The sequence below is a fragment of the Lithobates pipiens genome, unplaced genomic scaffold (genome assembly GCF_037356315.1).
Source record: "Lithobates pipiens isolate NorthernLeopardFrog02 unplaced genomic scaffold, aLitPip1_a1.2 Scaffold_8, whole genome shotgun sequence".
NCBI classification, from domain to species: domain Eukaryota; kingdom Metazoa; phylum Chordata; class Amphibia; order Anura; family Ranidae; genus Lithobates; species Lithobates pipiens.
In genome coordinates, this window is record NW_027507903.1 from 469,818,556 (window position 1) to 469,840,413 (window position 21,858).

At 47.3% G+C, this 21,858-nt stretch overlaps 1 protein-coding gene across 3 annotated transcripts in view; it reads left to right on the forward strand.

The window, feature by feature from the left end:
- The first annotated feature begins 3,292 nt into the window (after window positions 1–3,292).
- The window catches only part of DERA (deoxyribose-phosphate aldolase), a 40,083-nt gene continuing 21,517 nt past the window's right edge, over window positions 3,293–21,858 (forward strand). The window contains exons 1-6 of one of the 3 annotated variants that reach the window (XM_077468611.1): window positions 3,293–3,441; window positions 14,583–14,680; window positions 14,867–15,014; window positions 19,172–19,267; window positions 19,781–19,915; window positions 20,298–20,426. In XM_077468611.1, the coding sequence (XP_077324737.1) occupies window positions 3,411–3,441; window positions 14,583–14,680; window positions 14,867–15,014; window positions 19,172–19,267; window positions 19,781–19,915; window positions 20,298–20,426 (637 nt within the window). In that variant the 5' untranslated portion in view covers window positions 3,293–3,410. Of the gene's footprint in view, window positions 3,505–14,582; window positions 14,681–14,866; window positions 15,015–19,171; window positions 19,268–19,780; window positions 19,916–20,297; window positions 20,427–21,858 lie in introns of all 3 variants that reach the window. The other 2 variants (XM_077468610.1, XM_077468612.1) reach the window with 2 other exon arrangements.

A 21,858-nucleotide genomic window follows, 5' to 3' on the forward strand; every position in this document is an offset into this window, starting at 1 on the left:
TTTGCATTGGTTCTGAGCATGCCTGTTTGTACTTTGTACAAAAGTCCTATGGTTTTCTGTACACACGATCAGACTTAGCTCCATCTTTTTTTGCCAGAAAGTTTGTCCGTTCGCACAGCCAACAAAAGTCAGATGAAAACCAAAAAAGTTTGTCTGATGGAGCGTACACACGGTCGGATGTTGCTCCAAAACAGCTGATTTGCATGTTTGTTGTCAAAAAGTCTGATCGTGTGTATGGGCCTTTAGCTCTGCTAGGAGAGGATAGTTTGGGGGGATTTGAAAAGGTAGTGCAGTTAGGGTTATTGTAGTGGTAATGACAGTTTTTATCTAAAATAGAATTTCTTTCTCTTAAATCTTGAAAGCACTGATCACTTGGAATACACTCTTCATTTTCATATATTAAGTTGTATGAGTGTTAAAATAAAAGTGGGTGAACTGAAGGACTCAGTGGGATTTATTTATTTCAGGTACTTATATAGTGCAATCAATTTACATACACATCAGTCCTTGCACTCAAGGAGCTTACAATCTAAGGTCCCTAATTCACATTTATACATAGACATATTAGGGCCAATTTAGACAGACCAATTAACCTACCAGCATGTCTTTGGAGTGTGGGAGGAAACCGGAGTACCTGGAGGAAAACTGCACAGGGAGAACATGCAAACTCAAGGTAAGTAGTGTGGTTAGGATTTGAACCAACAAACCTTTTGCTGCTAGGAGAAAGTGCTAACCACTACACCACAGTGATTATAGTGTATATGGGGCTTAAGGGGCCCCAAAATTTCTGATGGCTGCCCTGTTGTTTGCCACGATTAATAGTACAAAAAAAAAAAAAAATGTCGGTATATATACCATAGCTTGTTGGAGCTATAACTTTCACTCAAAGCAATCAATATACCATTATTGGGATTTGTTTAACAAAGAAATGTAGCAGAATACAATTTGGCCAAAACTTATGAAGAATTTTTTTTTTTACTTTATATTGGGACTTGTTTTATAGCAGAAATGTGTCTTTTTTTGTTTCTATCGCAAAAAAAAGGTGATTAAATACTACCAAAAGAAAGCTCTATTTGCAGAAAAAAAATTATTCAAATTTTGTTTGGGCACAGTGTTGCATGAAATATACAGATGGGGATTTTGGGGTTAATGATAGCATTAGCAGTTAGGGGCGGGGGGGTTCACATGTCCAGCATAGCATGTCAGATAATGATCACTTGCTTATTTTGTTTTTCTCAATTACTTTTGTATGTTTTGACTTTAACATTTGATCTTTAACACCGCTTACACTGAAGCCAAACCCAGCTTAACCACTTCCTGCCCGTAGGCCGTCATATGATGTTCTGGAATTTGAGTGGGGATATCTGAATGATGCCTGCACCTACAGGCATCATCCAGCTATCATCTTTTTCGGCCAGCGATTCTGTGCACCATAAGAACAGTCATAGTGGCAGTTCAGCCATTTGATCGCTCTTACAGGCGCCGGTGCTTCTCCCTTCTCGCCCCTGCGACCGGCGAAAGAATTGGTCCCCCTGGAAGTTGAGCATTGATATTTCCGGTGATCAGATGGTCCCCAGTCATATCTATGACCCTCGGAGGCTCATGAGCGTTATGACGTCACGTCCAGGCTGGCGGAAGTAAACAATGTCAGGGATGTGGTTGGAAAGGCTGAGCGTTTTTTTTTTTTTATCTCAGCCTTTCCAGCCTGAAGGAGAGACCCCCACGTCTCTCCATAAAGAGGACCTGTCATGCACTATCCCTATTACAAGGGATGTTTACATTCCTTGTAATAGGAATAAAAGTCATCAAAAAAAAATATTTTTAAAGAAAAAGTTTAAAAATAAAAGTAAAAAATAAATAAATAAATGTAAAATAAATAAAAAAAATTAATGCGCCTCCGTCCCCATGTGCTTGCGCACAGAAGCGAACACATACGTAAGTCGCGCCCAAATATGTAAAAGCGGTCAAAACACACATGTGAGGTATCACCGCATGCGTTAGAGCAAGAGCAACAATTGTAGCCCAATACCTTCTCTGTAACTTTAAGTGCCCGTTCACACAGGGGCGACGTGACTTGCAGCGCGTCTCACAGACGCGACCTGCACACGATTTCAGCGGCGACTTGCAAAATGACTTCTGTATAGAAGTCAATGCAAGTTGCCTGAAGTCGCCCCGAAAATACTACAGGAACCTTTTTCTAAGTCGGAGCGACTTGAGTCACTCCTATTAGAACGGTTCCGTAGTACAGAACGGAGCGCGACTTGTCAGGCGGCTAAGTCGCCTGACAAGTCGCGGTAGTGTGAACCGGCACTTAAGAGGTAACCTGTAAAAAAGTTTCAGTTTGGCCTATGGAGATTTTTAAGTAGCAAAGTTTGGCACCATTCCACGAGTGTGCAAAATTTTAAAGTGTGACATGTTAGGTATCAATTTACTCAGCATAACATCACCTTTCACATTATACAATAAAATTGTGCTAACCTTACTGTTTTTTTTTTTTTTCTTCATGAAACAAGTTTTTTTTTTTTTTCCAAAGAAAAATCGCTGCGCAAATACCATGTGACATAAAAAGTTGCACCGACCGACATTTATTCCTTAGGGTCTCTGATAAAAAATATATATATATAATGAGTAATTTCTTTAGCAAAAAAAAAACAAATGATTTTTTACATGTACCAGAATTGGCCTGTATGGGAAATGGTTAAAAAAAAAAGAGAGAGAACAAAAATAGTCCCCAGCACCACATTATTAGAAAGCAGCTCTAGCTGCAGTATTCCCCTCCTCTCAGGTTGCATGACATCCAGCATTACTCCACCCATTTCTTGGGATCCTGGGGTGTCAAGGCCCCGCCCCCCACCCACAGAAAGAATAAAGTCATGACATTATGCGGCACTGCTCCCGGAAGCATTGTGGTGCCAGAGGAAGGATCTGCGATATTACAGGACTGAAGACCCCTGGAGAAAGGTCCGATAGGGGGCTGCTGATGGGCAGTCTGGTTTGATACCACCAGGTGTCCTCACACCGAACTGATAGCTTCACACCTGATCACATCACTACCCCAAAACCAGCTGGGGACAGCAGCTTCCATCTGAGGCTTCTCATACAGGTGTTGTTCCCTGGGGTTTGACAGCACTGACCTCACATGTCAATTGTGTAAACAAAGGCTACATGTCGGTGCGGAGCAGACAACTGACAGTTGTGTATCTCCTGTCACCTCTGTTCTGTATACATTGTATCTCCTGGTCAGGTCACGTGTCTCATTCAGGCTCCAGTGAGAGTCATATGTTTCCGTACAGAGCTCGGGAGGATGGGGCTGCAGGACCCGGATTGGAAGCAGTCGGTCACGTGAGCGTTCACGGCTCTGATTGGTTGGAGAAGGGGCGGCTCTCAGTGAGCTTACTTCTATCGGCATCATGTCAGGCAGGAACCCGGGTACAGAGTTAGGTATGTACTATTTAGGGGCACAGAGCTGGGCATATATAATTCTGGCGGTGGAGGTAGAGCTAGGTATGTACTACTGTGAAGAAGGAGGGTGCACACAAGTAGTATATACTGCTATTGTGAGCAGAATGTGGCACAGAGCTAGGTAGGTGCCAACATGGAGGAGAGGGTGGCTGCAGAGTATGTACCATTATGGGGGACCGTGTACCTTAAAGGGGTGGAGGGGGCACAGATTGGATATGTACTAATATTGACAATGCTGTGTATGTACCATGAAGGAGAAGGCACAGAGCTGGGTATGTACCATTTTGAGGGAGGAGAGGGGTACAGAGATGGATATGCACCATTCTTGGGGAGGTACAGAACTGGGTATGCACCATTTTCGGGAGAAGGGGTGGCACAGAGCTGAGTATTTACTCATTCATGGGAGATAGGGTTTGCAGAGTTGGATATATACTACTATGGGGGAGGAAGGGGGCGCAAAGCTGGGTGTGTACCACTATGGCGATGAAGGGGGCACAGATTGGGTATATACCATTCTGGAAGAGGGGGTGGGGCAGAGCTGGATGCACTATTCTTGGTAAGAGGTGGCACAGAGCTAGGTATTTATCATTCAGGAGAGTTGGGGTACGGAGCTAGGTATGTACCACTATGGAGGAGTAGTGGGGCACAGAGCTGGTATGTGCCATGCTGGGGAGGCAGGGGGGAACATCTCTGTATATGTACCATTCTGGGGGAGGAGGGGGCAGTTCTGTGTATCTCATTCTGGGGGAGGGGCAGCTGTGTGTGTGTGTGTGTATATCATTCTGGGGGGACGGGGGAACATCTCTGTGTGTGTACATATCATTCTGGGGGGAGGGGGGTAGCTCTGTGTATATATCATTCGTAGGGGGGGGGTGCAGCTGTGTGTATATATCATTCTGGGGGGATGGGGGGGGAACAGCTCTGCCTGTGTACATATCATTCTGGGGGGCAGCTCTGTGTGTAAATATCATTCGGGGGGGCAGCTCTGTGTATATATCATTCTGGGGGGATGGGGGGGGACAGCTCTGTGTGTGTACATATTCTGGGGGGGGGGGGGGGGAACAGCTCTGTGTGTGTACATATGATTCTGGGGGGCGGGGGGGAACAGCTCTGTGGGTGTACATATCGTTCTGGGGAGGGGCAGTTCTGTGTATATCTCATTCTGGGGGGGGGGCAGCTCTGTGTGTGTACATATCATTCAGGGGGGACGGGGGGAACAGCTCTGTGTGTGTGTGTGTGTGTGTGTGTGTGTGTGTGTGTGTGTGTGTGTACATATTCAGGGGGGACGGGGGGGGGGAACAGCTCTGTGTGTGTGTGTGTGTGTGTGTGTGTACATATCATTCAGGGGGGCCGGAGGTAACAGCTCTGTGTGTGTGTGTGTGTGTGTGTGTGTGTGTGTGTGTGTGTGTGTGTGTGTGTGTGTGTGTGTGTACATATTCAGGGGGGACGGGGGGGGGGAACAGCTCTGTGTGTGTGTGTGTGTGTGTGTGTGTGTGTGTACATATCATTCAGGGGGGCCGGAGGTAACAGCTCTGTGTGTGTGTGTGTGTGTGTGTGTGTGTGCATATCATTCAGGGGGGCGGGGGGGAACAGCTCTGTGTGTGTGTGTGTGTGTGTGTACATATCATTCAGGGGGGACGGGGGGGGGGGACAGCTGTGTGTGTGTGTGTGTGCATATCATTCTGGGGGGACGGGGGGAACAGGTGTGTGTGTGTGTGTGTGTGTGTGTGTATACTTATCATTCTGGGGAGACGTGGGGAAACGGCTGTGTGTGTGTGTGTGTGTGTGTGTGCGCATATCATTCTGGGGGAACAGCTGTGTGTGTGTGTGTGTGTGTGTGTGTGTGTGCATATCATTCTGGGGGGGTGGGAACAGCTCTGTGCGTGTGTGTACATATCATTCTGGGGGGAACAGGTGTGTGTGTGTGTGTGTGTACATATCATTCTGGGGGAATGGGGGAAACAGTTCTGTGTGTACATATTCTGGGGGGATGGGGGGAACAGGTGTGTGTGTGTGTACATATCATTCTGGGGGATGGGGGGAACAGGGGTGTGTGTGTGTACATATCATTCAGGGGGGCCGGAGGTAACAGCTCTGTGTGTGTGTGTGTGTGTGTGTGTGTGTGTGTGTGTGTGTGTGTGTGTGTGTGTGTGTGTGTGTGTGTGTGTGTGTACATATTCAGGGGGGACGGGGGGGGGAACAGCTCTGTGTGTGTGTGTGTGTGTGTGTGTGTGTGTACATATCATTCAGGGGGGCCGGAGGTAACAGCTCTGTGTGTGTGTGTGTGTGTGTGTGTGTGTGCATATCATTCAGGGGGGCGGGGGAACAGCTCTGTGTGTGTGTGTGTGTGTGTGTACATATCATTCAGGGGGGACGGGGGGGGGACAGCTGTGTGTGTGTGTGTGTGCATATCATTCTGGGGGGACGGGGGAACAGTGTGTGTGTGTGTGTGTGTGTGTGTGTGTATACTTATCATTCTGGGAGACGTGGGGAAACGGCTGTGTGTGTGTGTGTGTGTGTGTGTGCGCATATCATTCTGGGGGAACAGCTGTGTGTGTGTGTGTGTGTGTGTGTGCATATCATTCTGGGGTGGGGGGGAACAGCTCTGTGCGTGTGTGTACATATCATTCTGGGGGAACAGGTGTGTGTGTGTGTGTGTGTACATATCATTCTGGGGGAATGGGGGAAACAGTTCTGTGTGTACATATTCTGGGGGGATGGGGGGAACAGGTGTGTGTGTGTGTACATATCATTCTGGGGGGATGGGGGGAACAGGGGTGTGTGTGTGTACATATCATTCTGGGGGGGATGGGGGGGAACAGGTGTGTGTGTGTGTGTGTGTGTGTGTGTGTGTGTGTGTGTGTGTGTGTACATATCATTCTGGGGGGGGGGGGCAGCTCTGTGTGTACATATCATTCTGGGGGGGGGGGCAGCTCTGTGTGTACATATCATTCTGGGGGGGGGGGGGCAGCTCTGTGTGTACATATCATTCGGGGGGGCAGCTCTGTGTGTACATATCATTCTGGGGGGAGGGGCAGCTCTGTGTGTACATATCATTCTGGGGGGAGGGGCAGCTCTGTGTGTACATATCATTCTGGGGGGGGGGGGCAGCTCTGTGTGTACATATCATTCTGGGGGGGGGGGGCAGCTCTGTGTGTACATATCATTCTGGGGGGGGGGCAGCTCTGTGTGTACATATCATTCTGGGGGGGGGGGGGGCAGCTCTGTGTGTACATATCATTCTGGGGGGGGGGGGCAGCTCTGTGTGTACATATCATTCTGGGGGGGGGGGGCAGCTCTGTGTGTACATATCATTCTGGGGGGGGGGGGCAGCTCTGTGTGTACATATCATTCTGGGGGGGGGGGGGCAGCTCTGTGTGTACATATCATTCTGGGGGGGGGGGGCAGCTCTGTGTGTACATATCATTCTGGGGGGGGGCAGCTCTGTGTGTACATATCATTCTGGGGGGGGGGGGGGGGGCAGCTCTGTGTGTACATATCATTCTGGGGGGGGCAGCTCTGTGTGTACATATCATTCTGGGGGGGGGGCAGCTCTGTGTGTACATATCATTCTGGGGGGGGGGGGGCAGCTCTGTGTGTACATATCATTCTGGGGGGGGGGCAGCTCTGTGTGTACATATCATTCTGGGGGGGGGGGGCAGCTCTGTGTGTACATATCATTCTGGGGGGGGGGGGGCAGCTCTGTGTGTACATATCATTCTGGGGGGGGGGGCAGCTCTGTGTGTACATATCATTCTGGGGGGGGGGGGGCAGCTCTGTGTGTACATATCATTCTGGGGGGGGGGGGCAGCTCTGTGTGTACATATCATTCTGGGGGGGGGCAGCTCTGTGTGTACATATCATTCTGGGGGGGGGGGCAGCTCTGTGTGTACATATCATTCTGGGGGGGGGCAGCTCTGTGTGTACATATCATTTCTGGGGGGGGGGGCAGCTCTGTGTGTGTGTGTGTACATATCATTCAGGGGACGGGGGGGGGACAGCTGTGTGTGTGTGTGTGTGTGCATATCATTCTGGGGGGACGGGGGAACAGGTGTGTGGTGTGTGTGTGTGTGTGTGTGTGTGTGTGTGTGTGTGTGTGTGTGTGTGTGTGTGTGTGTGTATACTTATCATTCTGGGGAGACGTGGGGAAACGCTGTGTGTGTGTGTGTGTGTGTGTGTGCGCATATCATTCTGGGGGAACAGCTGTGTGTGTGTGTGTGTGTGTGTGTGCATATCATTCTGGGGGGGTGGGGAACAGCTCTGTGCGTGTGTGTACATATCATTCTGGGGGGAACAGGTGTGTGTGTGTGTGTGTGTACATATCATTCTGGGGGAATGGGGAAACAGTTCTGTGTGTACATATTCTGGGGGGATGGGGGGAACAGGTGTGTGTGTGTGTACATATCATTCTGGGGGGATGGGGGGAACAGGGGTGTGTGTGTGTACATATCATTCTGGGGGGATGGGGGGGAACAGGTGTGTGTGTGTGTGTGTGTGTGTGTGTGTGTGTGTGTGTGTACATATCATTCTGGGGGGGGGGGCAGCTCTGTGTGTACATATCATTCTGGGGGGGGGGGGGGCAGCTCTGTGTGTACATATCATTCGGGGGGGGGCAGCTCTGTGTGTACATATCATTCTGGGGGGGGGGGCAGCTCTGTGTGTACATATCATTCTGGGGGGGGGGGGCAGCTCTGTGTGTACATATCATTCTGGGGGGGCAGCTCTGTGTGTACATATCATTCTGGGGGGGGGGGGGGGGGGCAGCTCTGTGTGTACATATCATTCTGGGGGGGGGGGGGGCAGCTCTGTGTGTACATATCATTCTGGGGGGGGGGGGCAGCTCTGTGTGTACATATCATTCTGGGGGGGGGGGGGCAGCTCTGTGTGTACATATCATTCTGGGGGGGGGGGGCAGCTCTGTGTGTACATATCATTCTGGGGGGGGGGGGCAGCTCTGTGTGTACATATCATTCTGGGGGGGGGGGGCAGCTCTGTGTGTACATATCATTCTGGGGGGGGGGGGCAGCTCTGTGTGTACATATCATTCTGGGGGGGGGGGGCAGCTCTGTGTGTACATATCATTCTGGGGGGGGGGGCAGCTCTGTGTGTACATATCATTCTGGGGGGGGGGGGGCAGCTCTGTGTGTACATATCATTCTGGGGGGGGGGGCAGCTCTGTGTGTACATATCATTCTGGGGGGGGGGCAGCTCTGTGTGTACATATCATTCTGGGGGGGGGGGCAGCTCTGTGTGTACATATCATTCTGGGGGGGGGGCAGCTCTGTGTGTACATATCATTCTGGGGGGGGGGGGCAGCTCTGTGTGTACATATCATTCTGGGGGGGGGGGCAGCTCTGTGTGTACATATCATTCTGGGGGGGGGGGGGGCAGCTCTGTGTGTACATATCATTCTGGGGGGGGGGGGGGCAGCTCTGTGTGTACATATCATTCTGGGGGGGGGGGCAGCTCTGTGTGTACATATCATTCTGGGGGGGGGGGGGGCAGCTCTGTGTGTACATATCATTCTGGGGGGGGGGGGGGGGGCAGCTCTGTGTGTACATATCATTCTGGGGGGGGGGGGCAGCTCTGTGTGTACATATCATTCTGGGGGGGGGGGGGCAGCTCTGTGTGTACATATCATTCTGGGGGGGGGGGCAGCTCTGTGTGTACATATCATTCCTGGGGGGGGGGGCAGCTCTGTGTGTACATATCATTCTGGGGGGGGGGCAGCTCTGTGTGTACATATCATTCTGGGGGGGGGGCAGCTCTGTGTGTACATATCATTCTGGGGGGGGGGGCAGCTCTGTGTGTACATATCATTCTGGGGGGGGGGCAGCTCTGTGTGTACATATCATTCTGGGGGGGGGGCAGCTCTGTGTGTACATATCATTCTGGGGGGGGGCAGCTCTGTGTGTACATATCATTCTGGGGGGGGGGCAGCTCTGTGTGTACATATCATTCTGGGGGGGGGCAGCTCTGTGTGTACATATCATTCTGGGGGGGGGGGGGCAGCTCTGTGTGTACATATCATTCTGGGGGGGGGCAGCTCTGTGTGTACATATCATTCTGGGGGGGGGGGGCAGCTCTGTGTGTACATATCATTCTGGGGGGGGGGGGGGCAGCTCTGTGTGTACATATCATTCTGGGGGGGGGGGCAGCTCTGTGTGTACATATCATTCTGGGGGGGGGGGGGGCAGCTCTGTGTGTACATATCATTCTGGGGGGGGGGGCAGCTCTGTGTGTACATATCATTCTGGGGGGGGGGGGCAGCTCTGTGTGTACATATCATTCTGGGGGGGGGGGGCAGCTCTGTGTGTACATATCATTCTGGGGGGGGGCAGCTCTGTGTGTACATATCATTCTGGGGGGGGGGGCAGCTCTGTGTGTACATATCATTCTGGGGGGGGGGGCAGCTCTGTGTGTACATATCATTCTGGGGGGGCAGCTCTGTGTGTACATATCATTCTGGGGGGGGGGGGCAGCTCTGTGTGTACATATCATTCTGGGGGGGCAGCTCTGTGTGTACATATCATTCTGGGGGGGCAGCTCTGTGTGTACATATCATTCTGGGGGGGGGGGGCAGCTCTGTGTGTACATATCATTCTGGGGGGGGGGCAGCTCTGTGTGTACATATCATTCTGGGGGGGGGGGCAGCTCTGTGTGTGACATATCATTCTGGGGGGGGGGGCAGCTCTGTGTGTACATATCATTCTGGGGGGGGGGGCAGCTCTGTGTGTACATATCATTCTGGGGGGGGCAGCTCTGTGTGTACATATCATTCTGGGGGGGGGGGCAGCTCTGTGTGTACATATCATTCTGGGGGGGGGGGGCAGCTCTGTGTGTACATATCATTCTGGGGGGGGGGGGCAGCTCTGTGTGTACATATCATTCTGGGGGGGGGGGCAGCTCTGTGTGTACATATCATTCTGGGGGGGGGGGGCAGCTCTGTGTGTACATATCATTCTGGGGGGGGGGGGGGCAGCTCTGTGTGTACATATCTTTCTTGGGGGGGAGGCAGCTCTGTGTGTACATATCTTTCTTGGGGGGGAGGCAGCTCTGTCTATAGATCATTCTGGGGGGGGGGGGGGGGTGGGTGGGAGCAGCTCTGTGTATATACAGTGGTGTGAAAAAGTGTTTGCCCCCTTCCTCATTTCCTGTTCCTTTGCATGTTTGTCACACTTAAGTGTTTCGGAACATCAAACCAATTTAAACAATAGTCAAAGACAACACAAGTAAACACAAAATGCAATTTGTAAATGAAGGTGTTTATTATTAAAGGTGAAAAAAAATCAAAACCACCATGGCCCTGTGTGAAAAAGTGATTGCCCCCTAAACCTAATAACTGGTTGGGCCACCCTTAGCAGCAACAACTGCAACCAAGCGTTTGCGATAACGTGCAATGAGGCTTTTACAGCGTCCTGGAGGAATTTTGGCCCACTCATCTTTGCAGAATTGTCCTAATTCAGTTACGTTAGAGGGTTTTCGAGCATGAACGGCCTTTTTAAGGTCATACCACAACATCTCAATAGGATTCAGGTCAGGAATTTGGCTAGGCCACTCCAAAGTCTTCATTTTGTTTTTCTTCAGCCATTCGGTGGTGGACTTGCTGGTGTGTTTAGGATCATTGTCCTGCTGCAGAACCCAAGTTCGTTTCAGCTTGAGTACACGAACAGATGGTCGGACATTCTCCTTCAGGATCTCTTGGTAGACAGCAGAATTCATAGTTCCTTTTATCACGGCAAGTCTTCCAGGTCCTGAAGCAGCAAAACAGCCCCAGACCATCACACTACCACCATCATATTTTACTGTTGGTATAATGTTCTTTTTATGAAATGCAGTGTTCCTTCTACGCCAGATATACTTGGACACACACCTTCCAAAGAGTTCCACTTTTGTCTCATCGGTCCACAGAATGTTGTCCCAAAAGTCTTGGGGATCATCAAGATGTGTTGTGGAGAAATTGAGACGAGCTTTGATGTTCTTTTTGCTCAGCAGTGGTTTTCTCCTTGGAACTCTGCCATGCAGGCCATTTTTGCCCAGTCTTTTCCTGATGGTGGAGGCATGAACGCTGACCTTAACTGAGGCAAGTGAGGCCTGCAGTTCCTTGGACGTTGTTGTGGGGTCTTTTGTGACCTCTTGGATGAGTCGTCGCTGCACTCTTGGGGTAATTTTGGGCGGCCGGCCACTCCTGGGAAGGTTCACCACTGTTCCATGTCTTCGCCATTTGTGGATAATGGCTCTCACTGTGGTTCGCTGGATTCCCAAAGCTTTGGAAATGGCTTTATAACCCTTTCCAGACTGATAGATCTCAATTACTTTCTTTCTCAATTGTTCCTGAATTTCTTTGGGTCTCGGCATGATGTGTAGCTTTTAAGGATCTTCTGGTGGACCTTACTGTGTCAAGCAGCTCCTATTTAAGTGATGCCTTGATTGTGAACAGGTGTGGCAATAATCAGGCCTGGGTGGGGCTAGAGAAATTGAACTCAGGTGTGGACAACCACAGTTATAGTATGTTTTAACAAGGGGGGCAATCACTTTTTCACACAGGTCCATGATGGTTTGGATTTTTTTCACCTTTAATAATAAACACCTTCATTTACAAATTGCATTTTGTGTTTACTTGTGTTGTCCTTGACTATTGTTTAAATTGGTTTGATCTTCCGAAACACTTAAGTGTGACAAACATGCAAAGGAACAGGAAATGAGGAAGGGGGCAAACACTTTTTCACACCACTGTATCGTTCTGGGGGGGGGGGAACAGAACAGTATATGTATCACTATGGAGAAGCTGGGGGTGTGACAAACTAGAAATGCGGAGAGAGAGAGAGAGCACACAGGCAAATCGCCAGATGTGCAGGCACTAATTGAGGAGCTTGGGTAAATTGGGGTGGCAGTAGGGCACAGCACATAGAGCTAGTCCACTGGACAAAAGTATGGCACAACAAAGGTATATGGTACAGTATGGATTAACAATTCACAGGGTATCGTTATACGGCACAGTGCAGGAATATAGTCCTCAGGGTGGCAAAGGGGAACTGATCCTCAGGGCAGTAATATGGCACAGCAAGGATTAACAATTCATGGAGTGGCAATATGGCACAGGACATATAAAAAAGATTCAAGGTCTCACACCAAGGATGCCCGAAAGTTCCGGGTAGCTGGGGAAGGTGGTCTGTGTGAAAGAAGACTTGTCCAGGATGGTCCATGAAGGCAAGTTCCAGGCAGGTGTAAGCTGGCCCAGAAAGAAAGGGAGAAGAGCGCTGGGCACCCTGGCCCCAAATTTGGGAAGAGGAGGGTACAGGCAGAGAGTTGACTGGGCAATAAGAGCTATAGGCAGCTTCTGGAGGCCCATCCAGGGGGACTGGCAGAGAGAGATTGCACACGGTTTACCCCTGCCCAGGTAGTTATACATTATCCGAGCCAGGTTGCAATCTCCATCCCAGGCAACCCAATGCTTGGCATCAGATTACCTGGGCAATAGGCTCTGCCCCTTCTCACAAGGCCACATCGGGTGCATGGACAGGGGTGAGCACTTTGTCTCCAGCAGGGCACAGTGCATTAGGAAGAGTGCGCTGTTCCTGCTAGACCCTGGTGCCTAGGGACAGAAAGTCATGGCCTGGGAAACAGAGCTAGGTATATACCACTATGGAGGAGGAGAGAGTACAGAGCTGGGTATGTATTTTGTGAAGGAGGGGCACAAAGCTGGGTTATGTCCTGGGATATCTGCAGGGTGGGCGGTTCACTGGTAGCATACATGGATCGTCTGATGGGTGGCCAGTTACTGGCTGTGTAGTGGGATTATCTGCAGGGGGTGGTCGGATACTAGCTGTGTAGTAGGATTATCTGCAGGGTGGCCGGTTACTGGCTCTGTAGAGGGATTATCTGCAAGGTGGCCGGTTACTGGCTCTGTAGTGGGGTTATCTGCAGGGTGGCCGGTTACTGGCTCTGTAGTGGGGTTATCTGCAGGGTGGCCGGTTACTGGCTCTGTAGTGGGGTTATCTGCAGGGTGGCCGGTTACTGGCTCTGTAGTGGGGTTATCTGCAGGGTGGCTGGTTACTGGCTGTGTAGTGGGGTTATCTGCAGGGTGGCCGGTTACTGGCTGCACACTGGGATTAAATACTGGTCATTGGCTGTGTATGGGATTATCTGCAGGGTGACTGGTCACTGGCTTGTACTAGGACTATATGCATTGTGAAAGGTCAGTGACTGTGTGGTTGAGTCATGGGGATTGTTTGCTCTCTGTTCCAGTAAATGGACCTTGTGATCCACGTTAACTATCACGCTCTTTCTATTAGTAATGTGAACAATGTTTCTATTGCCATCTCATTTTATTATAAATCTTTTGGCCTTGTGTCAGTAATAATCTGCAATATTCAGATCACATGTTATATAAACTCTATACCTTTTTATGCCATTAGTATCCCATCTAAGTGCCTTCACTTCAAGTTTTTCCTTTTGTGAGGTCAGTGTGCAGTCTTGCTTCACGGTGTCCTATAAAATGTGTTTTGCAGATCTTTTTTGGTTAATAAATTCTAAGCTCGTTGTGTCTTTTCCCTGCTGTTGTCTGTCACGGTCCTCATCTTTCCTTACAAATACGACATTGCTTGAATTTGTGCCCAGAACAAGGACAAGGACGTGCTGCTAGGGGGCTCATCGGTATACCTCCATCTCCGGGGACTGTGTGCTGAGGATGATGAAACACTTTAAGATTTGTATTCTGCTCCTTTTGTATCAAACTTCTAGCACAATGCCAGGAGTTGGCGCTTGAAGTCAATCCAGGAGTGGCTTAGCATTCTGAATGAACTGCAGAATTTTGGGTCATTTCAGAAAATGCTAAAATAGACAGAAATCACCAAGTTCACCATTATGCTGGAAAGGAAGAAAATGTAATAGTTTATTTTACTAAAGTTCCCAATACAGTGAGGACGTAGCACGGCTGGTGGGGTCTTCTGCCACTATCTGGTGTACAGATATTTAGGCTGAGCAATAAATGACTGAAAGTACCCTTGCTTACACAACTTCACTGCTTTTCACTGTCCTAGATAAATCTTTTCATACAGATTTTGTAAATAATTTTTTTAGAGATTCTTGGACCAAAAACATGTCCATCTTTCTTCCAGATCTTGGCTGGATCTCCAGAGTTCGGGTCAATCACCCTGCTGTCCTCCGCCGGGCAGAGCAGATTCAGACTCGTCGAACTGTAAAGAAGGACTGGCAGGTAAATGGCCCTATTGTATTTCCCCCCCCCCCCCTTTTTTTTTTTTTTTTTCTTTCTCTTACACTGTGTGAATTTAACTGTGATTGGCTTGGTCGTTGTAAAAATGTCAGTTGGCTGGGGTGTTCAGTGATGATAGCTACTGATTGGCTGGGATGTTCTGTGATTGTAATTGTGCTATTCCTGCAGGCCGCATGGCTGTTGAAGGCTGTGACCTGTATTGACCTCACCACTCTATCTGGAGATGACACACCGTCCAACATCCATAGGCTTTGCTTCAAGGCAAAACATCCAATCCGAGATGATCTTCTGCAGAGCATTAAGATGGAGGACTTTGGTATGTAGAGCAATATTATGATTCCTTTGATGTTTGGGTATGGAAAAGCTGGCTAAGGCAGTGCAAGTATCACCTTTTTCTGGGAGTAGTCATGCTTCCTGCACCCTAAAGTATATGTAAAGGCAAAACTCCTTTTTGACTAGTTTGACTTGCTATATCCAGTCACGGCACTCATACTTGGACAGTTACAAATCAGCCAAGGGTCACAACCATTTTATGGCAACTACTGCACAGCCAAATGAGTCTGTGTACCTGGAGTCATTAGAAGTACGATACACTGTCATCCACGTGTACTGGCTGACCGGGCAAGAACTGATTGACTCTCTTTGCTCATATGGGCCTATACTGGTACATTTATGAATGACCCTCATCCGGGTGTGACTATAGACTCAACGTTACACCTTTTTTAAGCTGTTGGTTCCATCATTTCTAGAATTTGGTATCGGCTTTTCCCATTCGCCATTTAATCCTCAGTTGGGCAACGGTACAGTGCTTGTTTATTCCCTGAGCTTTACATCGAGACACTGTGGAACACGGGGGACTACGCTGTCCATTTTGGCATTGTCATTCGACTACCCAGGCCCATATGGGCATGTACTTTCCTATACTTTTACTCTGTTCTATAGCTCTGCTAGTCATCAGTGAGGCTTGGCTAGTGAACATGGTCTGTGTGCTACATGAGGGAAGGGCCCTGTTTTGTTACGTATTTTGTGACAACGTTGTCATCATCGTATATTTTTGGGGTGTTTTGGAGAGTAATGGCCACCCTGGCCAGAGATTTTGTCAGTTTTGGCTTGTTTTTCAATAAAGTTTTTCTACATTAGTATACCATGTTTGGCCCTCCTTATACAACTCCTTGCTCGGGTGACCCAGTTGGTTCCCTCTTTATTGTTTTGCTGCCTTTTCATGGTATGAAGAGGCCTACAACTGACTCTGGCACTGTGGGTAGGGAAGAGGGCTCCAACTGACCTCTAGCATAGGGGGAACAAAATAGGGCTACACCTGTCCTGACACCATGGGGAGAAAGGGGGGCTTTATCTGACTCCTGGCCTCCTGGCAGTATGGGGGGGGGGGGCCCTCTGGCAGTATAGGTTCACCCACCACCTAATCTCAGTGTATAGAGGAGTATTTATTATTAATCAGTGTTGGGAAGATTGTCTCAGCTTCTCTCTGTTTCTCTAGTTGAAGTAGAGCTGCACAATTCTGGATAAAATGTGTATCCATTTTATTTATTTATATATATATATATATATATATATATATATATATATATATATATATATATATATATATATATATATATATATATATATATATATATATAATAATTTTTTATTTTTTTTTTGCTTAGAATAAAGATAACGATTCTGAACTCTTTAATATAAAGATTTACAACCCCTGAACATTAGGTTATAAAACACGATGACAATAAAATAAGACATAATACTCTTTGTTTCAATCAAATTTAAAGAAATGTAATGAGAAATAATGTAATGTGTGAAGATTAAAGTGATTGTAATGTTTTTGTTTGTTTTTTTAGTTTGTTTTTTTTTTTTTTTCCCCCTATAAAAACATCAAACATGTCATACTTGCCTGCTCTTTTGCAGTGGATTTCCACAGAGCATCTAGGATCCTCCTCTTCTCGGGTACCTCTCCCTCTTGTTCAGTGCCCCCACAGGGGCCCCCGAGCTGAGTCACAGCTCCCTGTGTCCATTCAGATACGGAGCCCTGCCCCCTCTCTCCCCTGATTGGCTGCTGCTGTCAAAGTCAGCTAGCCAATGATGCTGTTATGTCTCTGCCAATCAGCAGGCAGAATCTCGGACAGCTGAAACATTTTTGGACATCGCTGGACAGAGGGGGACCTCAGGTAAGTGTGAGGGGGGCTGCTGCACACAGAAGTTTTTATGTTAAAGCATTGAATGCATTAGGCTAAAAAGCCTTCTGCCTTCACAACTACTTTTTAAAGTGTGTAAATATATGTTAAAGGTGTAAAAAAAATAAAAAAAATATAAAAAAATATATATGAATGTACAAAGCAGGAAACAAATTAAATGGAGGAGAATGGGATGTTAATAAGCCTGATTTACAGTAAATTAAGGGGTTAAACAGAGGAACAATTTTAGTTAAAAAAAAAAACAAAAAAAAACATTTTTTAGTTGACAAGGTTGCTTTTAACTGCTTGCTGACCAGCCGCTGCATTTATACTGCGGCAGGTTGGCTCGGCTGCACAAGTCGCCATAGGTGTAAGTTGGTCCCCTAAATGGCTACAGCAGATGTGCCTGTTGCATGTCACTGGAGCCGATGCGCATGGCTGATGACCATGATGTCTAGTGGCATCCTGCGATCGCTCCTTTAGAGAGCCAGAACTGGGATCTGTCAATGTAAACAAACAGATCCCCGTTCTAACAGGGGAGTAGAGAGATTGTGTGTTCCTAGTGATCAGGAACAGTGATCTCTCTACTCCCAGTCAGTCCACTACTCCCATAGTTAGAAACCCCTCCCCAGGGAACACTTAACCCCTTGATCGGTCCCTAGTGTTAACCCCTTCCCTGCCAATGTCCTTTATACAGTGATCAGTGGCTATTTTTAGCTCTGATCACTGTAATAATGTCACTTGTCCTGAAAGTGTCAAGTGTCTGATCTGTCTGCCGCAATGTCGTAGTCGGTAAAAATCACTAATCACCGCCATTACTAGTGTAAAAAAAAAAAAAAATTATAATAAGTGCCATAAATATATCCCCTATTTTGTAGACACTATAACTTTTGCGCAAATCAATATATGCTTATTGCAAATTTTATTTTATTTTTTATTTTTTGTTTATAGCGCAAAAAATAAAAACCGCTGAGGTGATCAAATACCACCAAAAGAAAGCTCTACGGGGAAAAAAGCATCCATTTTGTTTGGGTACAGCACCGTGCAATTGTCAGTTAAAGTGACGAGTGACATATCTCAAAAAATGGCCTGCTGATTAAATCCTTTCCGGGGCTGAAGTGGTTAAACTGATTTCATATGCAGACTGAAGTTCATCCCTTTTGATCTGTTGTGAAAACAAAAAATGTAGCGCTAAAAAAGTGAACTGAAAAAAACCTAAAAGCAAATTTTGGGTAAATATAAACAACCCGTGCTAGAAGAAAAATAAGTTTTGCACTTATTATAAGATAGGTGTAAACAACATTATGTGCCGTGTGTAATACCTGGTGCAATGTAAATACAACAGTGCATAAATGATATGACAGTGGGATCACATAACGTAAATCCTGAAAGTAATGAACTGACAATAGTTTATCAATCTATAAAAGAGTCCTCTTATTATATAGAAGAGGAGTAGCCGATCTTCTCATGTACACCTTGAACCAAGGCAGCAGAGGAACCAACGGCAGCAATCTGTTTGTCTGTAGTAGTATCTGAGGATGCAACACTCTATAAATATAAGGTGGATACTCTTACCGGAAATGTTGGACCCGCATGCCCTATGACAGTGGGTCTAAAATTCTTATAATCCCGGAGGATTGTAGTCCAACTTCTGATGAAATGGATCATGGTGTAGAGTCCTCCTATAGGCGTCCTTGATCCCGGATAGAGGAAAGTGATCCCGATAGTCGCTGACCGATGTTTCCCACATTCAAGGGCGGTGATACTTCGGGAACCCAGTATATCCAAACTCCAGTTTCAAAATAAGGACTCATACAGATGGCATATAGAACAGGAAAAAGAAAAAAGAGGGCCCCGGATGGTGTAGGTAAAAAAAAAAAAAACGGTTGGTTTTATTAAAAATATACGTATTGTACAAATATATAAAAAGTGATCACAAAATGACAAATTGGATAAGAAAAAAGCAGTTGTTGATGAACATGGCGGGCATATATATATATATATATATATATATATATATATATATATATATATATATATATATATATATATATATATATATATATATATATATATATATATATATATATATATAATATTATACATTTTTATTTATTTTTTTGGACAGCTGTGAGCCAGGGAACTCCTCTGCACTTGTTACATGAATTGTGGAAATACTGGATTAGGCTCTATTGGGGGGGGGGTTGAATCGAGATTGCGATCTTTTAATGCTTAATCGTGCAGCTCTGATTTGCAGTAAGTGAAATGTGTCTTTTTTATTCAGGAGTGCACACGGGTGCTGTATGTGTCTATTCAGCCCGCGTGCAAGACACAGTGAAGGCGCTGAAGGATGCAGGCTGTGATATACCGGTGGCATCAGGTAGGTGCCATGTAACATTTTAGATCTGCGTGATCCAAGCATCAGCATGAATCCACCTTGCATTCATATGCAGACCAACAGAAGATGTGCATAACTGGGAACTTGGCACAAGGGTGGTGGGAACCCCTCATAATGGCACAGCGTGTGTACAGTGCTGGTAACTCAGGGCAGGGATGATATGAAACCCTAGGCACAGCAGATATGCAGACCCTGGAACCCAGAAGGATAGAGGATACCCTTCATAATGGGCACATCAGGTATACAGACCCAGGAAGTCAGCATGGGGATGGAGAGAACTCATTTTAATTAGCACAGCAGGCGTACAGACCCAGGAACTTGACACAGGGATGATGAGAACCTATCATAATAGACACAGCGTGTGAGCAGAGCTAAGTACTCAGCACAGAGTTTTTGAGAAACAACAGCTTCTGAGAAATAAAAGACACTGTCAGGCTAAAAATACTGAAATATACATATTAGGCAAAGTGACCCTTTAATTCCCTCATTCTGCAGTGGCCACTGGATTTCCAGCTGGACAGACCCCCCTAAAGACCCGTCTGGAAGAGGTCCGCACAGCTGTAGACGACGGAGCTTCTGAAATCGACATTGTTATTAACAGGACTTTGGTGCTCACGGGCCGTTGGAAAGGTAGGTGTATCTGGAAGGGTAGGGTGGGTTGGTAGTGTGCCTGTGGTGAGCTCAACAAATCCACTCCTAACTGGGGCAGGTGGATCAGTGCATTCATATGTGAAGGTCATCAGTGGCTCCATGTCCTGACCGGTTTCTGTTTCATCAGCGGTCTCACATCTGGACAGTGTCCCCAATCAGTTGGTGTTTTTTTTTCTGTGTGTTGAGTTTTTTTGTTTTTTTTTTATCTCTTCTGCAACCTTTTTTTCAGAAAGCCAAATGTTGTAAAGAGTTCCATCTTGTCAGTTTGGCATTAGATCGAGGGGCATGTTTGGTGTGAAATGTGCACAGCAAATAAATCTCAGACTATTAATTGATAAGAATTCATCTGATTTACTTTCAGAATTGTATGAAGAGATTCGGCTGTTCCGAGAAGCTTGTGGAGAGGCACACATGAAAACCATCCTGGGCACTGGAGAGCTGGGCTCACTTACCAATGTCTACAAGGCCAGTCTTGTTGCCATGATGGCAGGTGAGTCATACCAGCTGTCCTGCAGAACAAAAAAACTCTTTATATTTTCTAAAGGGATTGGGGGGGTCCTACAGTGCCTTGAAAAAGTATTTGTACCCCTTGAAATTTTGCACATTTTGTCATGTTACAACCAAAAACGTAAATGTGTTTTAATGGGATTTTATGTGACAGACGAAAATGATAATTGGTTTTCCAAAGTGACTATCTGAAAAATGTGACGTGCAAGGCAGCAGTCATTGCATTAGCTTAAACTGGAACATAGTACACATATTGAAAGGGATTTTGGCCATCTCGGATCTCGTGAAGGGGTCAAATCACCTGCTCTGCTCTACCATATGTGAAGCTTGCCCGATTCCAACTGCCATCTGTCTTCTCTCATAAGGATAAAGGCCCAGGCTGGGTGTTAAGCCACAAAGGGCCATACACTTGCTTTCTGGTAAGTGTGCAATTTATGTGGTGGAGGGACACTTGTGGTCGTGCTGTGTCACCAATATCATGAGGAGGATTTAAAGCAATACACATCTTGTACACGGATGCTGTTGAATGTCTTCAATGGACTGTTTCAATCATATTTAATGTGCTTTTTAAATGTTTTATTTTTATGTAGCGCAGCTCTATTTGTTTATCATACATCACGGGACACAGAGCACCATGGGTTAAAGGGCCACCTTCAGGTGATGGACACTGGCACAACCTAAGCAGGTAGTTGCCTCCCTATATATAACCCCCCTCCCCCCCATCAGGAATACCTCAGTTCTAAAATGCAAAAGAAAAAAAAATGAAGACAAAATTTTGTCATTTAAAAAAGAAAAAAATGGCCCTTTAAGAACTGTGGGCGGAAGTGACATTTTGATTTCGCTTCCGCCAAGCAATTGTATGGAGACAGGTGGGGGCCATCTTTCCCTCAACCGTCTCCATACTGAGCCAGCAAGAGGACGCGATTGCCGATGCCAAAGGCTCCAGTAAGCGGCGGTGGGCACCGGATCGCAGTGAGGGGCCCCCCCTCTGCCGCCACCGATTAAAAGTGATCTTGTGGTAAATCCGCCGCAGAGACCACTTTCACTTTTATCTTGTAGCAGACCGCCCGCTGAAAAGGAGGATACCGGGGTTATGGCAGCTAGCTGCTGCCATAACAACGATACCCTCCTTCAAACAGCCAACGTAAAATGCGCAGCGCCATATAGCATCCACGAGGACGCATGGCACAGGCTTAAGGATCAGCTGGAGCAGTCTCTCCTCGGCTGGTAGTGAGAAGGAGCAAGCAGGCTACACTCGGGACACAGGAGCGGTGGGGCACATAAGGGCTACAAGTGGCATTCCTAATACAGGAAGGACATTTTTCCCAGCCCTAGGCTGAACTTGTATAGCAGCAGTATACTGTCAGACTATGTTCAGCAATTAGTGCAATTAAATAGTGACTCTGCTTTTGTGC